General features: G+C 44.8%; 1 protein-coding gene across 1 annotated transcript; it reads left to right on the top strand.

Moving 5' to 3' along the window:
* The first annotated feature begins 284 nt into the window (after positions 1–284).
* On the top strand, positions 285–8,354 carry tmem38b (transmembrane protein 38B). Its single transcript, XM_068574135.1, has 6 exons — positions 285–746; positions 5,195–5,351; positions 5,701–5,885; positions 5,980–6,067; positions 6,634–6,751; positions 7,451–8,354. The coding sequence occupies exons 1-6, from the start codon at positions 623–625 to the stop codon at positions 7,751–7,753; spliced, it is 975 nt and encodes a 324-aa protein (XP_068430236.1). The 5' UTR covers positions 285–622; the 3' UTR covers positions 7,754–8,354.
* The last annotated feature ends 4,817 nt before the right edge of the window (positions 8,355–13,171 follow it).

The raw sequence follows: 13,171 nt of genomic DNA, 5'->3' as shown, positions 1-13,171 counted from the left end.
GTAAATGTAAAGAAAACAACTAACATATAATCATACAGCATCACCTGAATATCATCAATGCATAACAGCAGTGTCGTGTCTACCTGCGGGCTCTACCTCTTTAAAGCTAGGCCTAGTTAAGCTTCTTGTGTGTACACAATTAAACACGACAAAGTTGTGTGTTGGTCCGTCACGTGGTTCGCGAGCATCGCCGCAGTGCGACACGTGATTGGCTGGCGCGTGCTCCCGCTCCTCCAATCGCGGGGCCGCGCTGGCTCCGCCCGCCACATCGCTGCCATGGCGGAACAACCGAGCAGGAATCCCGGCTACGCGCCGATGACAGCGTCGCCGATGATGGCCACACTCTGGCGATACGGATCTGTTGCGCGGCGACGAGCGGCGACCAACTAACCCGGCTCTCGAGCAACTTGGCGTCAGTGTCCCCGCGGGGGCGCGCACGCACGCACAGCTGTTTTTTTTGGAGCCACCAGCTGGTGTCAGACTTTGCGGACGTTGGATGAAGCCCTGATGCTCAGAGTTGGACCGGTGCCTTATTCCTCTCCACTTCGGAACTCCTCGAGACTAACGCTTCCTGTTGCTGGAGAGTTGTACAAAAAAAAACAAGGAGGGACACACAAAAAACATGGATTTGTTCGGGTTGCTGCATTTGGACGAGTTGTCCCACGGACTGGCAAACTTGTCAATGTTTCCTTTCTTTGACATGGCGCACTACATCGTGTCAATCCTGGCTCTGAGGGAGCAGCCAGGTAAGTGCACGCGCAGAGCAAGTTGTTGTGCGTAGTTTTGCACGAGTTTGTCCTGGTGAAACTTCCACAATATGTCTCTCATGACGTTGTGCTGTTTCAGCCACTCGGGAGGTTGTGACACATTTTAATGTCGTGGGTCGTGGAGGCTTAATTTAAAAATGAACACATCTATATCTGTTTTTATTCCTGCAAAATGATCTCGACCCCTTCTTTCTTGTCATAAGGACATTTATAGTATTAATCTTGTGTTATTAGAAGCTGTTTAAATGCTAATTAGTTTGTTTATTCGCATCCTAGTTGTTTCTATTTTTATATCACCACCCTAGGAAGGAGACTAAATAATACATACCACTTCTCCAAATAATGAAATAAAGTTCAACAGCAACAACTCCATCTACTTCTCTAAAAGTTAAATGACCCCCCTTTTATACAAGGTCACACACACTGAACATTAGATAGATTGATAGTTAATCAATAAATATCAAATGGATGGATCTTCAAAGCAACAGTTGATTCTATCAGCTCAGACCAAAAGGCAGCGGCAGAGCCACGTGTTGTGTCACTGAGATAAAGTCTGCAGGGACAGGTGGACTTTAACTGCACAGCGAGTCGACTTTCCACACACGCACACACGCACACACACACACACAAGAACACACACACACACACCATTGTTGTCCCGCTGCTGTGATTCCTGCAGTCTATTTTGGAACTTGCCTTGCAAAGCATCTGAGCTGCCGTGACCTTTCAACCCCTGGTCCTCTGCACCATCCATCCATCTTTCTGAAGCCAGGAGACAGATGCACGCAGGAGGAGGGGGGGGGGGGGCAACACTAAAACCCTCATAACGGAGAGGAAAGAGAAATAAAGTCTGTAAAACAAGAATAAATAATGCATTCATAATAAATCACTTCGAGACAGATTCTCACTCATGTGGATCATCAAACACCCTGCACTGCTTTCACTGCTTATACTTCTGATTCACTTTTATTTCATTTTCTTAAATGCATATGTTCTGCTATTTTATTGTAAGTATCGAGTATTTCTCATACTTTACATTTTTATGTTTACTATGCAACTTGCTTGCAGCTGTCATACACAAATTTGAATAAAGTATCTATCTATCTATATTCATCTATCTTTTTTGACTATTTATCCAAAGATCAAGACATTTAACACTCAAAGGAGCGAGCGGAAGTTCTTATTTCTCCAAAAAAGGAAAGGAATGCTCTCTCAGCTCTTTCTTATCCTTTTCCCATGTAAACTCTTCTCCAGTCTGAGGATTTCAAAAGCGCTCGCCAGGTCTCTCCGCACATGTTTATGACACTTTCACTTTAGCCTTTACTGTGGAGTTATTTAAAGCAGATTCCTCAGCATCGCTGTGAGTGGATTGTATTGGACGCAGGAGGACAGTCAATCAGTGGTTCCCTCTTCAGGGCCAGAAATAACCGGGATAAGCCACTTTGTTTCTTATCCAGTTTCAAGAGGGAGGAGGAATGTCTCATGTAGGAGTCAGTGTGTATGGTCAGAGAGATGCTGTGCTGCTTGTTAATCAGCTCCAAGACTTGTCCCCTCACCCGCTTCCTTTGTGTGGATTCCTAAAAGATCTGGACCTGTGTGCATGTGAAACAACTAAAACAAAAAAGGAATTGAAAAATAAAAGAGTGACACGTTGCAGCTGTGGTGTTCTTGGCTTGTATTCATCACATTTTACTTGCAAATCGGTTTCAGTTTCCTCAAATGCAAACGAGGAAACAGGATCTTGAGCTGAAAAAGGTGTGTTTGTAGCCCAGCAGGTCAGAGCAGTCCAGACAGCCGGATATTTATCTTTGAACAAAGGATTATTAATGTTTTTCTACTGTATTTAAATTGCAAAATGACAGCGCAGACGTTCCCACCTGAACCACCATTTCTATGTAAGCTGCTCAGACCACACAGACGGCAGTGTGTTTAGCTCTGCAACGAAAAAGTGATGACGCAGCGACCCTGTTTACTGTTAGCAACATGCTACACATGTGAACTACAACTGCTATAACACCAAAAGCACCAATACTGAGCATGTGTGTCTCATGGAGGCTCAGCCCGTCACAGGAGGAAGGAATAAGTGTGACATAAGCTGTCAGACGCTTTCCTCGCTCACATCTGGCTGTTTTTTTTGTCTCCTAAACATCCTCCTCTACTAACTGTGGCGGCTTTAAAACCAGAAGCGTTCATTACACCAGACATGAGACACAAAAGACGGTCCGGTTGTGTCGTCACACACGCACAAAGATAACCGTAAAGTGTGTGAACACTGACACTTCCTGTGCCTTTGATGCTGCAGTTGCAAGTTACCACACTGTAAGCGACTCGCTTCCTGCTGTGGAGCAGAGATGTTCAACCTGAGCGCGGCGCCCGCCCACAGGGCCGAGGGAGAGTTCATGGGGTGAAGGGACAGATGTGAGGTCAAGACACTGTGATGTCAGAGGGACAGGTGCACACCGCTGTTCTGAAAACAGGAAGTTAGTGACTTCAGGCCCGCTCGCCAACGCCGTCAGTGTTGGAGCAGCAGCGTCTGGAAGCAGGTGGAGACGTTTATATAAAACTCTGAGGGCCCGACTGCCACAATTTGCATGAAAACTTCAGTCAAAACTCAAATTGGAACACACAGATGTAATGCATATTATTTGCTCAGCCCATCTTAGAATAAATAAACGTATATCTCATTGAAAAGAAAGTTTAGCTCCAGATCTTGCAGAATTATCACGTTTTTGCGTTTTCTTTAGCATCAAAGTCATCTTGTTATAGCGGTCTGTACATTCATGGTTACACTGCAAAAAAGAACAAACACCTAATTCGACATACTTTGAATTATGCTATTTACAAAAAAGTAAAGCTAGGCTCATAAATGGGAGGAAGTTGTAACCCTCAGCAGACGTACTCCATGCTAACATAACATAGAATAGTAGGAGAATAGTATTTCCATAACTTAAAGCATGGTGATCCCCCAATGTGACAAAGAATAATGATAGGAGTTTAAACCCAAAGAGGTCAAATGATCTTTTATTTCACAAAAAGACAAGATTAGAGAAAAGTTACAGACGTTTGCAGCAGAACTTAGTTTCCCGTCCTTCCTCTTCCTTTAGTCATCTCACAACCTCTCAGACGGATCTGCTGACCCTTCACAGGGGCCCGGCCCCCAGGCTGTAAAACCCTGTTTACTCATCGCTGCAACAGAACGAACAATCTAATCTCATGTCATACATGATGCATGCGTATCTGTCATTTTACTGCAGAAAGATTTACTTAAAGTGAAGTCTTTTCACATTGTTGTGTTGGTGCTTCTTCAATCTATTTTCGCATTAAAACTGTTCAAAATTATACTGTTGTTGTAAAAAAAAATAATATTAAATACCAGTTCACAACTTTGTACACTTTTAAAGTGGTAAATTCAACTGCTTCTCTATTTTTTCCTCTTTCTTTGAGCTGGGGCTCAAGTTAAAGAGCGGGCCGGGCGGACAGGATCCACTGGGAGTCTGAGAGGAGGCAGATAGTTATAAATCCTGCTGGTTTTACCGATCGCTCTCCAGGAGTCTGTAATCTGTATGTAATCCTCGGATTGGGCCTGTGTGTGGCCGCAGAGACTCGGGGCAGGCGGTTCAGGGTGGACTGAGCGTTACATGTCTGCAGTTAAAGCAAAACAGGAATATCCTGCTACGTTGGAGCCATCAACTCTGTAGAGTTAGACGACCGGGTTTTACATGTTGGTCCATCTCTGCAAAGGCCACCAGACCTTCCTTCCATAGCGAAGATATAAGCACATCATATCATATTACACGGCAGTTCGCGTGCTTTTTGAGTTGCATAGATCTCGTGCTGCTGCTGTAATTAGCGTGTCGACGGTTTCAGTGAAAAAAGGAATACAGTGTTCTCTTTACAGGGAGGGAACACAAAGCTGTTGATCGTTATCTGCCGTGACCTGATATGGTTCATAAACTGTAACTGCCGTGGCTCCGGTCTGCACTTTGAACTCAGTCACGTGGCCGTGCTTGACGAACCTGCCTCTCGTAGTTAAAGTCAATACAGTGGCAGCGATGGGGAGCATCACGCGTCACACAGGGAGCAGACCAACGTGTCGAGCGCCACTTCTTTCTAAATTTAAAGTATGTTTACACAACGGTACTGAAGAATTCACAAATGTCCTTTCAATCACTACTAAGTGTTACTTATATCCACGAAGCTCGTCTCTTAGGCATCATTACTGTCACCGTAGAAATCCCTCCACGATAATGAAGACTATATTTAACACTCATTATGGGAAACACTCAACAACAACAACCGTGGTTGCAGGGGGTGTTCCCGGGTATTTAAAGCCCCTGTAGGCATGCTAACACCGTATGTATTGGAACTATAACACGTTCATGGGAATCAAGGTGATGCTTGATGGGCGTGCTTGTGTTCCTGTGCAGGTGCTCTGGAGGTCTCCAGAGTCAGCCCCCTGGCCTGCTGGTTCAGCTCCATGCTCTTCTGTTTTGGAGGAGCCGTGCTGTCTGCCGTCATGCTGGCCGAGCCGGCCGTTGCACCTTTGTCCAACAGCACAGGTGTCCTGCTGGCTTCCATCACCTGGTAAATATCTTGGGGAGCTGCAGGATTAGCGAGCGGCCCGCCGCAGATTTAATGAAAAGCTTCTCTTGTGAAGAAATGTGCAGCTACTTAAGTTCCTGTGAATGGGAGCGCGACATGTGGAAGAGATTGAACAATACAGAGAGGTTGTTGTCAAGTTCCCACCTCTCAATATGAAGCCTACGGGGCCCTCTACTGGCGGCCCATCATATTACACCCGCCTCACAAAAAGAAAAAGCACAGCACCCTCTGCTGGTGAAGTCATGTACCGGCAGGGGATACAGTCATGTTAAAGGAACAGTGTGTGTATGTGTGTGTACACTCTTTATTTGAGCCATATGTGCCTCTACAGGTACCTGGTGTTTTACTGCCCCATGGATCTGGTGTACAGCTGTGCCGCCCTGCTGCCGCTCAGGCTGGTGCTGTCGGGGATGAAGGAGGTGACCAGGACGTGGAAGGTGCTCGGGGGGGTCGCCCAGGCACACGGGAAATACAAAGACAGCCTGCTGGTCATGATCGCCATTGGTTGGGCAAAAGGTCGGCACGCGGGAGGATTTTTTTGTAACGGATTATTTCTATTAAATCAATCTGTATGTAGCATATGTTTATTTTATTTTCTCACCCCCACCAGGTGCTGGAGGCGGTCTGATAAGTAACTTTGAGCAGCTCGTTCGAGGTGTATGGAAACCAGAGACTAATGAGCTGCTAAAAATGTCTTAGTAAGTCTTCTGCAGGACTCTCATAACACTTCATTTTAGTCTAATGTCACATTTAAAGGAATAGTTTGTGAAATGAGCTTATTTACAAAATGACATCTGGCACTCTTATCACTTTTTACACTGAGGGATGGATATAACTTATACATTTGAGTTTTAGAGTATCTGGTGAGCAAATAACTCAAGCTGCTTGGCTCATGGCTGTACCTTTGTTATATTTTTATATTTACCTTATCGACACACAGCGGTATTGATATTCTCATCCACCTCTCGGCAAGAAAGCGAATAAGCCCATTTTCCAGAACGTTTTACTATTCTGAATCAAACATGGAGACTCAACAAATCTGGGGATATGCTACATCTGGCGCCGATGTATGTTTACAAATCGCGTCTAACATGTTCTCTTTGTTGCCTTTTAAAGACGCATTAAAGCGTGATTTAGGTTTAACAGGATGCCGAGCACGTCTGCAGCCGGCATGTCTCCAGTGTAGCTAATTTGTGTATAATCTAGTTGAAGCGCATAAGATGTGATGTCTTCAGCATTCATCTCTTGCTGCGTGTCTGTGCAGCCCCACCAAGATCACCCTGATCGGAGCGGTGCTGTTTGCGCTGCAGCAGACCCACTACCTGCCCCTCAAGACGCACCACCTGATGCTCGTCTACACCGCCTTCACCGTGGTCAACAAGGTCAGTCTGTGGCTCGCCCCCGAAGCCGCGACCTTGGGAATGAACGCCCACGGCGGTGGGGATTCAGTTGCAAAGCATTTCGGTCTGTTTACTGAACAAACAAAACAACAAAAAAAGATTTCCTGGCGTTCTTTGTTTTTTATTTGATCTTAACTCGGGTATATCAAATGTGTGATCCCTCCGAATCTGTGGCGTCCTGTCTTCTAAATGACCTTTCTCCATCTGCTTTTTTTTTTTTTTTTTTGAAGTTGGAGCTGTGGTGACTCACATTAGCTCGGTATTACCCGTAGGGCTGGGGCGTTTGCATCATTTTCATCGGCTTGCATCACCCTCTCCTCTCTTCTCTTCTTTGGGAAACTTGTGCTCTTGACTGAGACGCAGATAAATCCACCATGTCTTCTTTCAACTCTCATTCTTTTAGCTCTCTCCGTCTCTGATCTGTCAAATTAATACAGAGACGTTACATCAGATTCAAAGTCTCGCGTCCAAATCTCCCATTTAGTGTTCCCGACGATGCAGATGTTTTACTCCCCTCTTCTAATTACTTTGGGTCTTTTTATTAATTAAAAAAGGCCAATGTCACATTGGATATCAATGAAAAGGGACAAATGACACACTGACACTGGGTTCAGCACCACAAGTCCTTTCACATGCAAGTCGTCAAAACCGAATAAGACATTTTGTTTCTGTTGTTCTCAGTCGAGGATGATGCTGACGGGCTCCTCCGCCTCACCGTTCACTGTCGTCGAGTTGGCCATCTACAAGACCCTCTTCGCCGGCCACTCCCCGTACGCCGCCCTCACCGGCGAGGTGCAGAAAGCGCGCCTCGATCAAGGCGCGGCCAACGGGTCGACCGCCGCCGCCGGATCCAGAGGGCTCGGTGAGAATGGAGCGACGGGGAAAAACACCCCGGTTTCTCCCGTCAAGGCACAAAGAGGATCGCTCAAAGCCAAAAAGGAGTCAGAGAACGGCGACACAACAAACTGCAAGAAGATAAACTAGTCAGCCTTCGCCCCCAAAGCGCCTTTTCACCTCGGCGCAGGGTTGGAGAGTCATTTCTGATTCAGATTAGTCACGTCGGAACTTATGCTTTCTTTTATGGAGACGTGTGTGCTTGTTCCGTTCAAACAATATGTATCTGAATAATAACTGAGAATGTGATTGAAATCTGACTGCTGAAATGTGTTTTCATCGAGAGCTGACTGCAGCCAACCCTGCACCTTATCGTGGGATAATCACCCCGTCCTTAAACTACTGTGATATGTCCGCTGTTGGAAGTGAACATCACATCTCCTCGGGCCGATCGCACACTTGCAGTACATCGTGTAGCTTCATATTCATATATATTTATATTGAGTGAAATCTGTTGATGATTTTATGCTTGGGTTTTGGGAACAGTGCTGTGCACCTGCTGATCTATGAATGTCTACGCATCTGTTTTCTGCTGCATGTAAATGCTATATTTCCTACTCTGAAATGGTTAGAAAGATATTTTTAAAGAGATATATTCTATGACACTCAGATATTTAATTATATTTATACTAAACAATTGCACTCTGGAATGAACATTTCAAAATGGAAGACTTTATTGTATTCTATTTCTTTGGCGAATGCTTTGAATTAGACTTAAAAGCATGAAAATAAATGAGTTAAATAAAGTAAAAGATGTGCTTTGTGAGTTCTCGTCTCTCCGCTTTAACAGACAGATTCCTGCAGTTCAGTGACCGTGGACCCGACTCCATAAGGCCTCACTTTAAAGCAGCAAACACATCATTAGTCACATTTTACAAATGTTTAACTTCCTGAAAGAAAGCCCCTAATTAATACAGAACCAAACATCATGCAGCTATCCTCGCACATTAGTTCAGAGTGGAGTTTGTCAAATGGTAACTGGTATCTTAATTAGCTGCTGGTGAGTTGATAACAAGCAGCGCAGCGTCCAGAAGTAACCTCCATAGGCTGAAACATTGCGTCAGTGTAACATCAGCACCTGATTGATACCTCAGCCTCTTTAAAAGGCTGCTAGAGAGAGAGAGAGAGAGGCAGAAAGAGAGAGAGAGGCAGAAAGAGAGAGAGAGAGAGCCCCAAATCCCCCTCAATTCTCATCTATGTAACCTCAGACAGCAGAAAACCCCCCTGTGAATACAAATTAACAACAGATGAGTGAGTGAGTGTGTGTGTGTGCGTGTGTGTGTGTGTGTGTGTGGGGGGGGGGGGGGGGTGAAGAGATAAGAGAAGACGATCAAAAGCGATACCGGCTGAGATGATGTTCCTGCCTTTCGTACGTCTCAAGTCCACAGATGTCAGACGTATGCACGTCAGGAACACGCTTGCATCTCAAAGTGTTTTCTGCAAAAATGCTCAGTGTTCAGAGTGTGTGTGTGTGTGTGTGTGTGTGTGTGTGCGCGTTGATCTTCCTGACTAATGACAAACTATGTGACCTGGAAAACTGAAAGACACGTTAATAAGCCGTTGTTTTCCTCCCGCTGCCTCCCATGATAAAAAAGCAGGTGACATGACGGTGGCTCAGAGCCTGACATTTCTCTTAATGAGGTCCAGACCCGTGTGACCCCCGAACCTCAATTACTCACTGAACTGAGCAACCCCACCCCCGCCTGTTTCGCCTGCAGTTCACCTGCTCTATGGACAGCTCTTCAGCCTCTTTTTCAAACCCCAGACACACTCCTGTTTTCCAAGATGTCCGGGGCCGAAAATTCATCTTTAAATAAATAAAATGGCTCACATGCACACACAATACATCCACAGTGTTGTCCGGGTGGAGCTCAACAGTTAAAGCAAAGGATGTGGATTATTACGGCTGAGGAATATCAGTTTTTCCGCCTTGCATCCCACAACACACACGACTTGTGTGTACAGGCACAATGTGAAGTATTCACATGACTTTGAACCCTCAGTGTATGTAGAGGTCAAGGAGATAGTGAGACCAAGGCATACTACCCACAAACAAACCCACAGCAGGGACGCACACACACACACACACACACACACACACATTGACAGGATCCTGGGAGGCCATCAGGGTTCGACTGACACGGACCGCTTGACTCTGTGCCCCGCTTTGTTGGAGCTTTTTTAAAAATTTTGTTTCTCATCATTTCCCAATCTAGAGATATACTTCAGCGAAACACACACGGACGGGCGCTGCAGTTCATTTCAAAACCATCTCAAATGCTATCTGGCGATTCAGCATCAACAAAATAATCTCCTCTGTAAATGTACTGCAGCGGCACGTCAGAGGATTTCACAAGATGTACCTGTGTGTGATCTGTTTTTTATTTATTTACATCTGCAGGAGGAGCATGGAGAAGTCAGAAAGTATTGCCAAACAGACGACCTGTTCAATTCTTACACACCTGCACCGGCTTCCAGTTGAATATAGACTTGATTAAAAGGCCCTCTTGTCTTTAACCGACATACATGGCAGAGACCGGTCAGCTGGAGGTGATAAGAGTACAAATGTGGTGAAACCGGTTTTAGCCATTACGCTGCTCATCCGCTCTTGGTAGTAAAATATGTCAACAGTAGCCATTTTGAAGCTGAAGACTGTCTTTTCCACAGCGTTCATTAATGGTTTATTTACCCTATTTTCTATAATTTGCCTGTAAAGTACTTTGCATGACCTCTGTGATAATTACCCCAGCATTTTGGGGTAAAATATAAATAATTAAAGGGAAACATCCATGACTATTAAAGTTGTCTATTCCCTCAATCTATACAAATAAGTGAGTTGACAAAAAAAAGCCATGCAGTGTAATAAAGGTGCTGTGACACCAGCAACATGATGGAATAACAGCACAATTAACACACACTACTTTGTTTTCATTCCATAATGTGGCTTCATCATATGAGTTGAACCTTCAGTCTCAACTTAAACACACACACACTGAGTTTTAAACTCCATAAATGAGCTGTAAACATGTCCACTGCTGCCTGAAGGACACAGCCGTGTTGTGGAGGAGTGCAGGGCAGGTGATTACCACTTGGTGGCGTGAGGAGGCATCATCTCTGATGGCTTGATGCCTGGGAACTGACAGGCTGGCCAGCAGCTGCAGGCAAGAAGGGATGGGGACAGGAGGGGACCCTCTCTGAGGAGCCAATGGTAGCTGCCTGCATGTGTGTGATCCGGTTTAGCCGTGCTTGTGAGGACTCACTGTCGGCAGGCCGCTATTCTTATGGGGACATTCTAGCTCGTGAGAGCATTTTGGATGGACCGAAATACAAAATAATCTTCAAAACATTTCAAATCACCTCCTAGATGTGGTGAGAATAAAATACATTTTAAAAAAAAGCATTTTTTTTTACTCTATCGCGTGAAAAAACAGCAAACTTGCATGTGTCTGTGTGTGCTTCAGTTGCTCGGTGTCGGTGCATGTGACACGAAGAGTGGCAACAAAGGCTGAGTCCATCAAAAAGGCACAAAGAGCCTTGAGGCTCACACACCTACAAACCCCAGTGCGCACACACACACACACACACACACACACTCTTTCACCGAATCCCTCCAACCACCAGTCAGACCAAAGCCCTTTGTTTTCCTCCATTTCCCAAAAGAATCCAACGTGACCTGTCATGGCGTCCATGTTCATCTTCGGCCAATGTTTGTTTATATAGCTGCTGTTTAACCTTTTTTATTTTCTTATTTTGATGATGACCCGGATGTGCATTTACAATGAGTCTTCTTTGCTTGATTCCAGCCCGTGTGAGTCATCTCATCGACATGTTGCACCAGACCTTCGATCACTGCATGAAACTAGCTGTGAAAGTGTTAAACTGGCTCAATCTTCTGGCTCGTGGCTATGCACCTGCTCCGACTCAGTGGCGTCTAAGCGTGATGTCTCCGACTGGTCGTTGTTTGGCCTCTCACCACACGCTGACATGATCTCTATTGGGCCCATGTGCTCCCTCTGAGCGAATGTCTGCCATGGATGATTTATCACTTACAACGATACAAAACTAATGGAAGGAAAAGTTTCATACGGTTACAGCGAAACACGTCGCAATAGGTTGTTTTTTTCCCACTGACAAGTTCTTCCTATTTTTTTTTATTTTATTATTAACGATCAAAGTGTTATTTAATCCAAAGTTTTTTTTTGTCAAATGACTCTGCGGGTGATGCAATCAAACTCATTATCTCTTCAAGTGAGATGAAAGTAAGGAGAGAACTGCTGGAGACCACACAGGAAAAGACTCGGGAAGTTAGGCAGAAGGAAGGAGGAAGAAAGAAAGAAAGAAAGAAAGAAAGAAAGAAAGAAAGAAAGAAAGAAAGAAAGTAAGAAAGAGGAAAATATGAACAGGAGTAGAGTAAAATATGTGTGGGGACCACAAACTGGAGAATAAGTACTCAGATTAGGGCATCAAGACATGGCTGTAGTGTTGCATATAACACACACACACACACACGCACACACACACACACACACACAGGAGTCTCTTCAGAGCGCTCTAACTGAATGACAAACCAAACAGCCAATGTCTACCACTATTCAAGATCTGACTTGTAAAGAACAGCTGCGAGGAGAATGCCAAAAAAATGGAGCAACTATAATGTGACTAGAGAGCTGGCTGTGTGTGTGTGTGTGTGTGTGTGTGTGTGTGTGTGTGTGTGTGTGTGTGTGTGTGTGTGTGTTTGTGAGACTGAGAAAGACACACTGGAGAATAAAAGGGTGAGCTTGTGTTGATATTTCACTTTCTTTGGACTTCAATTAGCACCTACCAAAAATTCATTTCACAGTGTCCCAAGAAAACCTTTTAGCATGCAGTTTGTAAAGATGGCCGCTAGTCGTCAAATTAATTACAGTAAATGAAAACTGTCCAAAGTGGAGAGTAGAAGATCTCTGAATCTTTGTGCATGAATGACCTTTAATACCTGCAGGGTCTCTGGACAGAAGCTCTGCCAAATACCACGTTCTCAATGCTCACGTTGTCCATGTTTTATTGAGAATGTGAGACTCAAAGAGACGCTTCATTCAATTTTGGGGACATTTTCATGGTCATAGTTTAAACATGTTTGAATAAAGAGTTAATAGAAGCTGAAGTGCAGTGTAGAATAAAATAGCTGTACAGCAAAGTGATTGAGAGGCTCCACAGTTAGTTTATGCGTTTGTTTTCATGGTATTTGGTTGGCAGGGCTGGATGTCTGGAGGGCAGTTTGGTCCCGAGACGTTGGCTTTTCACTGTAACTCTGGTTGGATGTTCATGGTGCTTCATATTGGTTCATGCTCCACCTTGAAGGGAGCTACGCCCAGGGCTCATGTCGTCTCCTTTTGTTCTCCTCTGTATTCCTGTTCATAAGCATGGCCAGTAGTTGGTACATGGTGTGCCTCTTTCACTCCCCCTCCTCTTCCTTTCCTCCTCCTCTTCTTTTCTTCCTCCACTGAGGAAGCAGATGGTGTTTAGTGT

This window comes from Clinocottus analis, unplaced genomic scaffold (assembly GCF_023055335.1).
Source record: "Clinocottus analis isolate CAN_PGR_092001 unplaced genomic scaffold, fCliAna1.0.p SCAF_13, whole genome shotgun sequence".
Lineage (NCBI taxonomy): Eukaryota > Metazoa > Chordata > Actinopteri > Perciformes > Cottidae > Clinocottus > Clinocottus analis.
This window is presented reverse-complemented; position numbering and strand designations above follow the sequence as displayed.

Excerpts from the sequence above, each read along its gene's own strand:
- tmem38b (XM_068574135.1), top strand. The coding sequence starts at position 623 with ATGGATTTGTTCGGGTTGCTGCATTTGGACGAGTTGTCCCACGGACTG. Across the intron at positions 5,352-5,700 it reads CTGCTGGCTTCCATCACCTG|GTACCTGGTGTTTTACTGCC; the intron begins GTAAATATCTTG and ends GTGCCTCTACAG. Across the intron at positions 6,752-7,450 it reads CCTTCACCGTGGTCAACAAG|TCGAGGATGATGCTGACGGG; the intron begins GTCAGTCTGTGG and ends TGTTGTTCTCAG.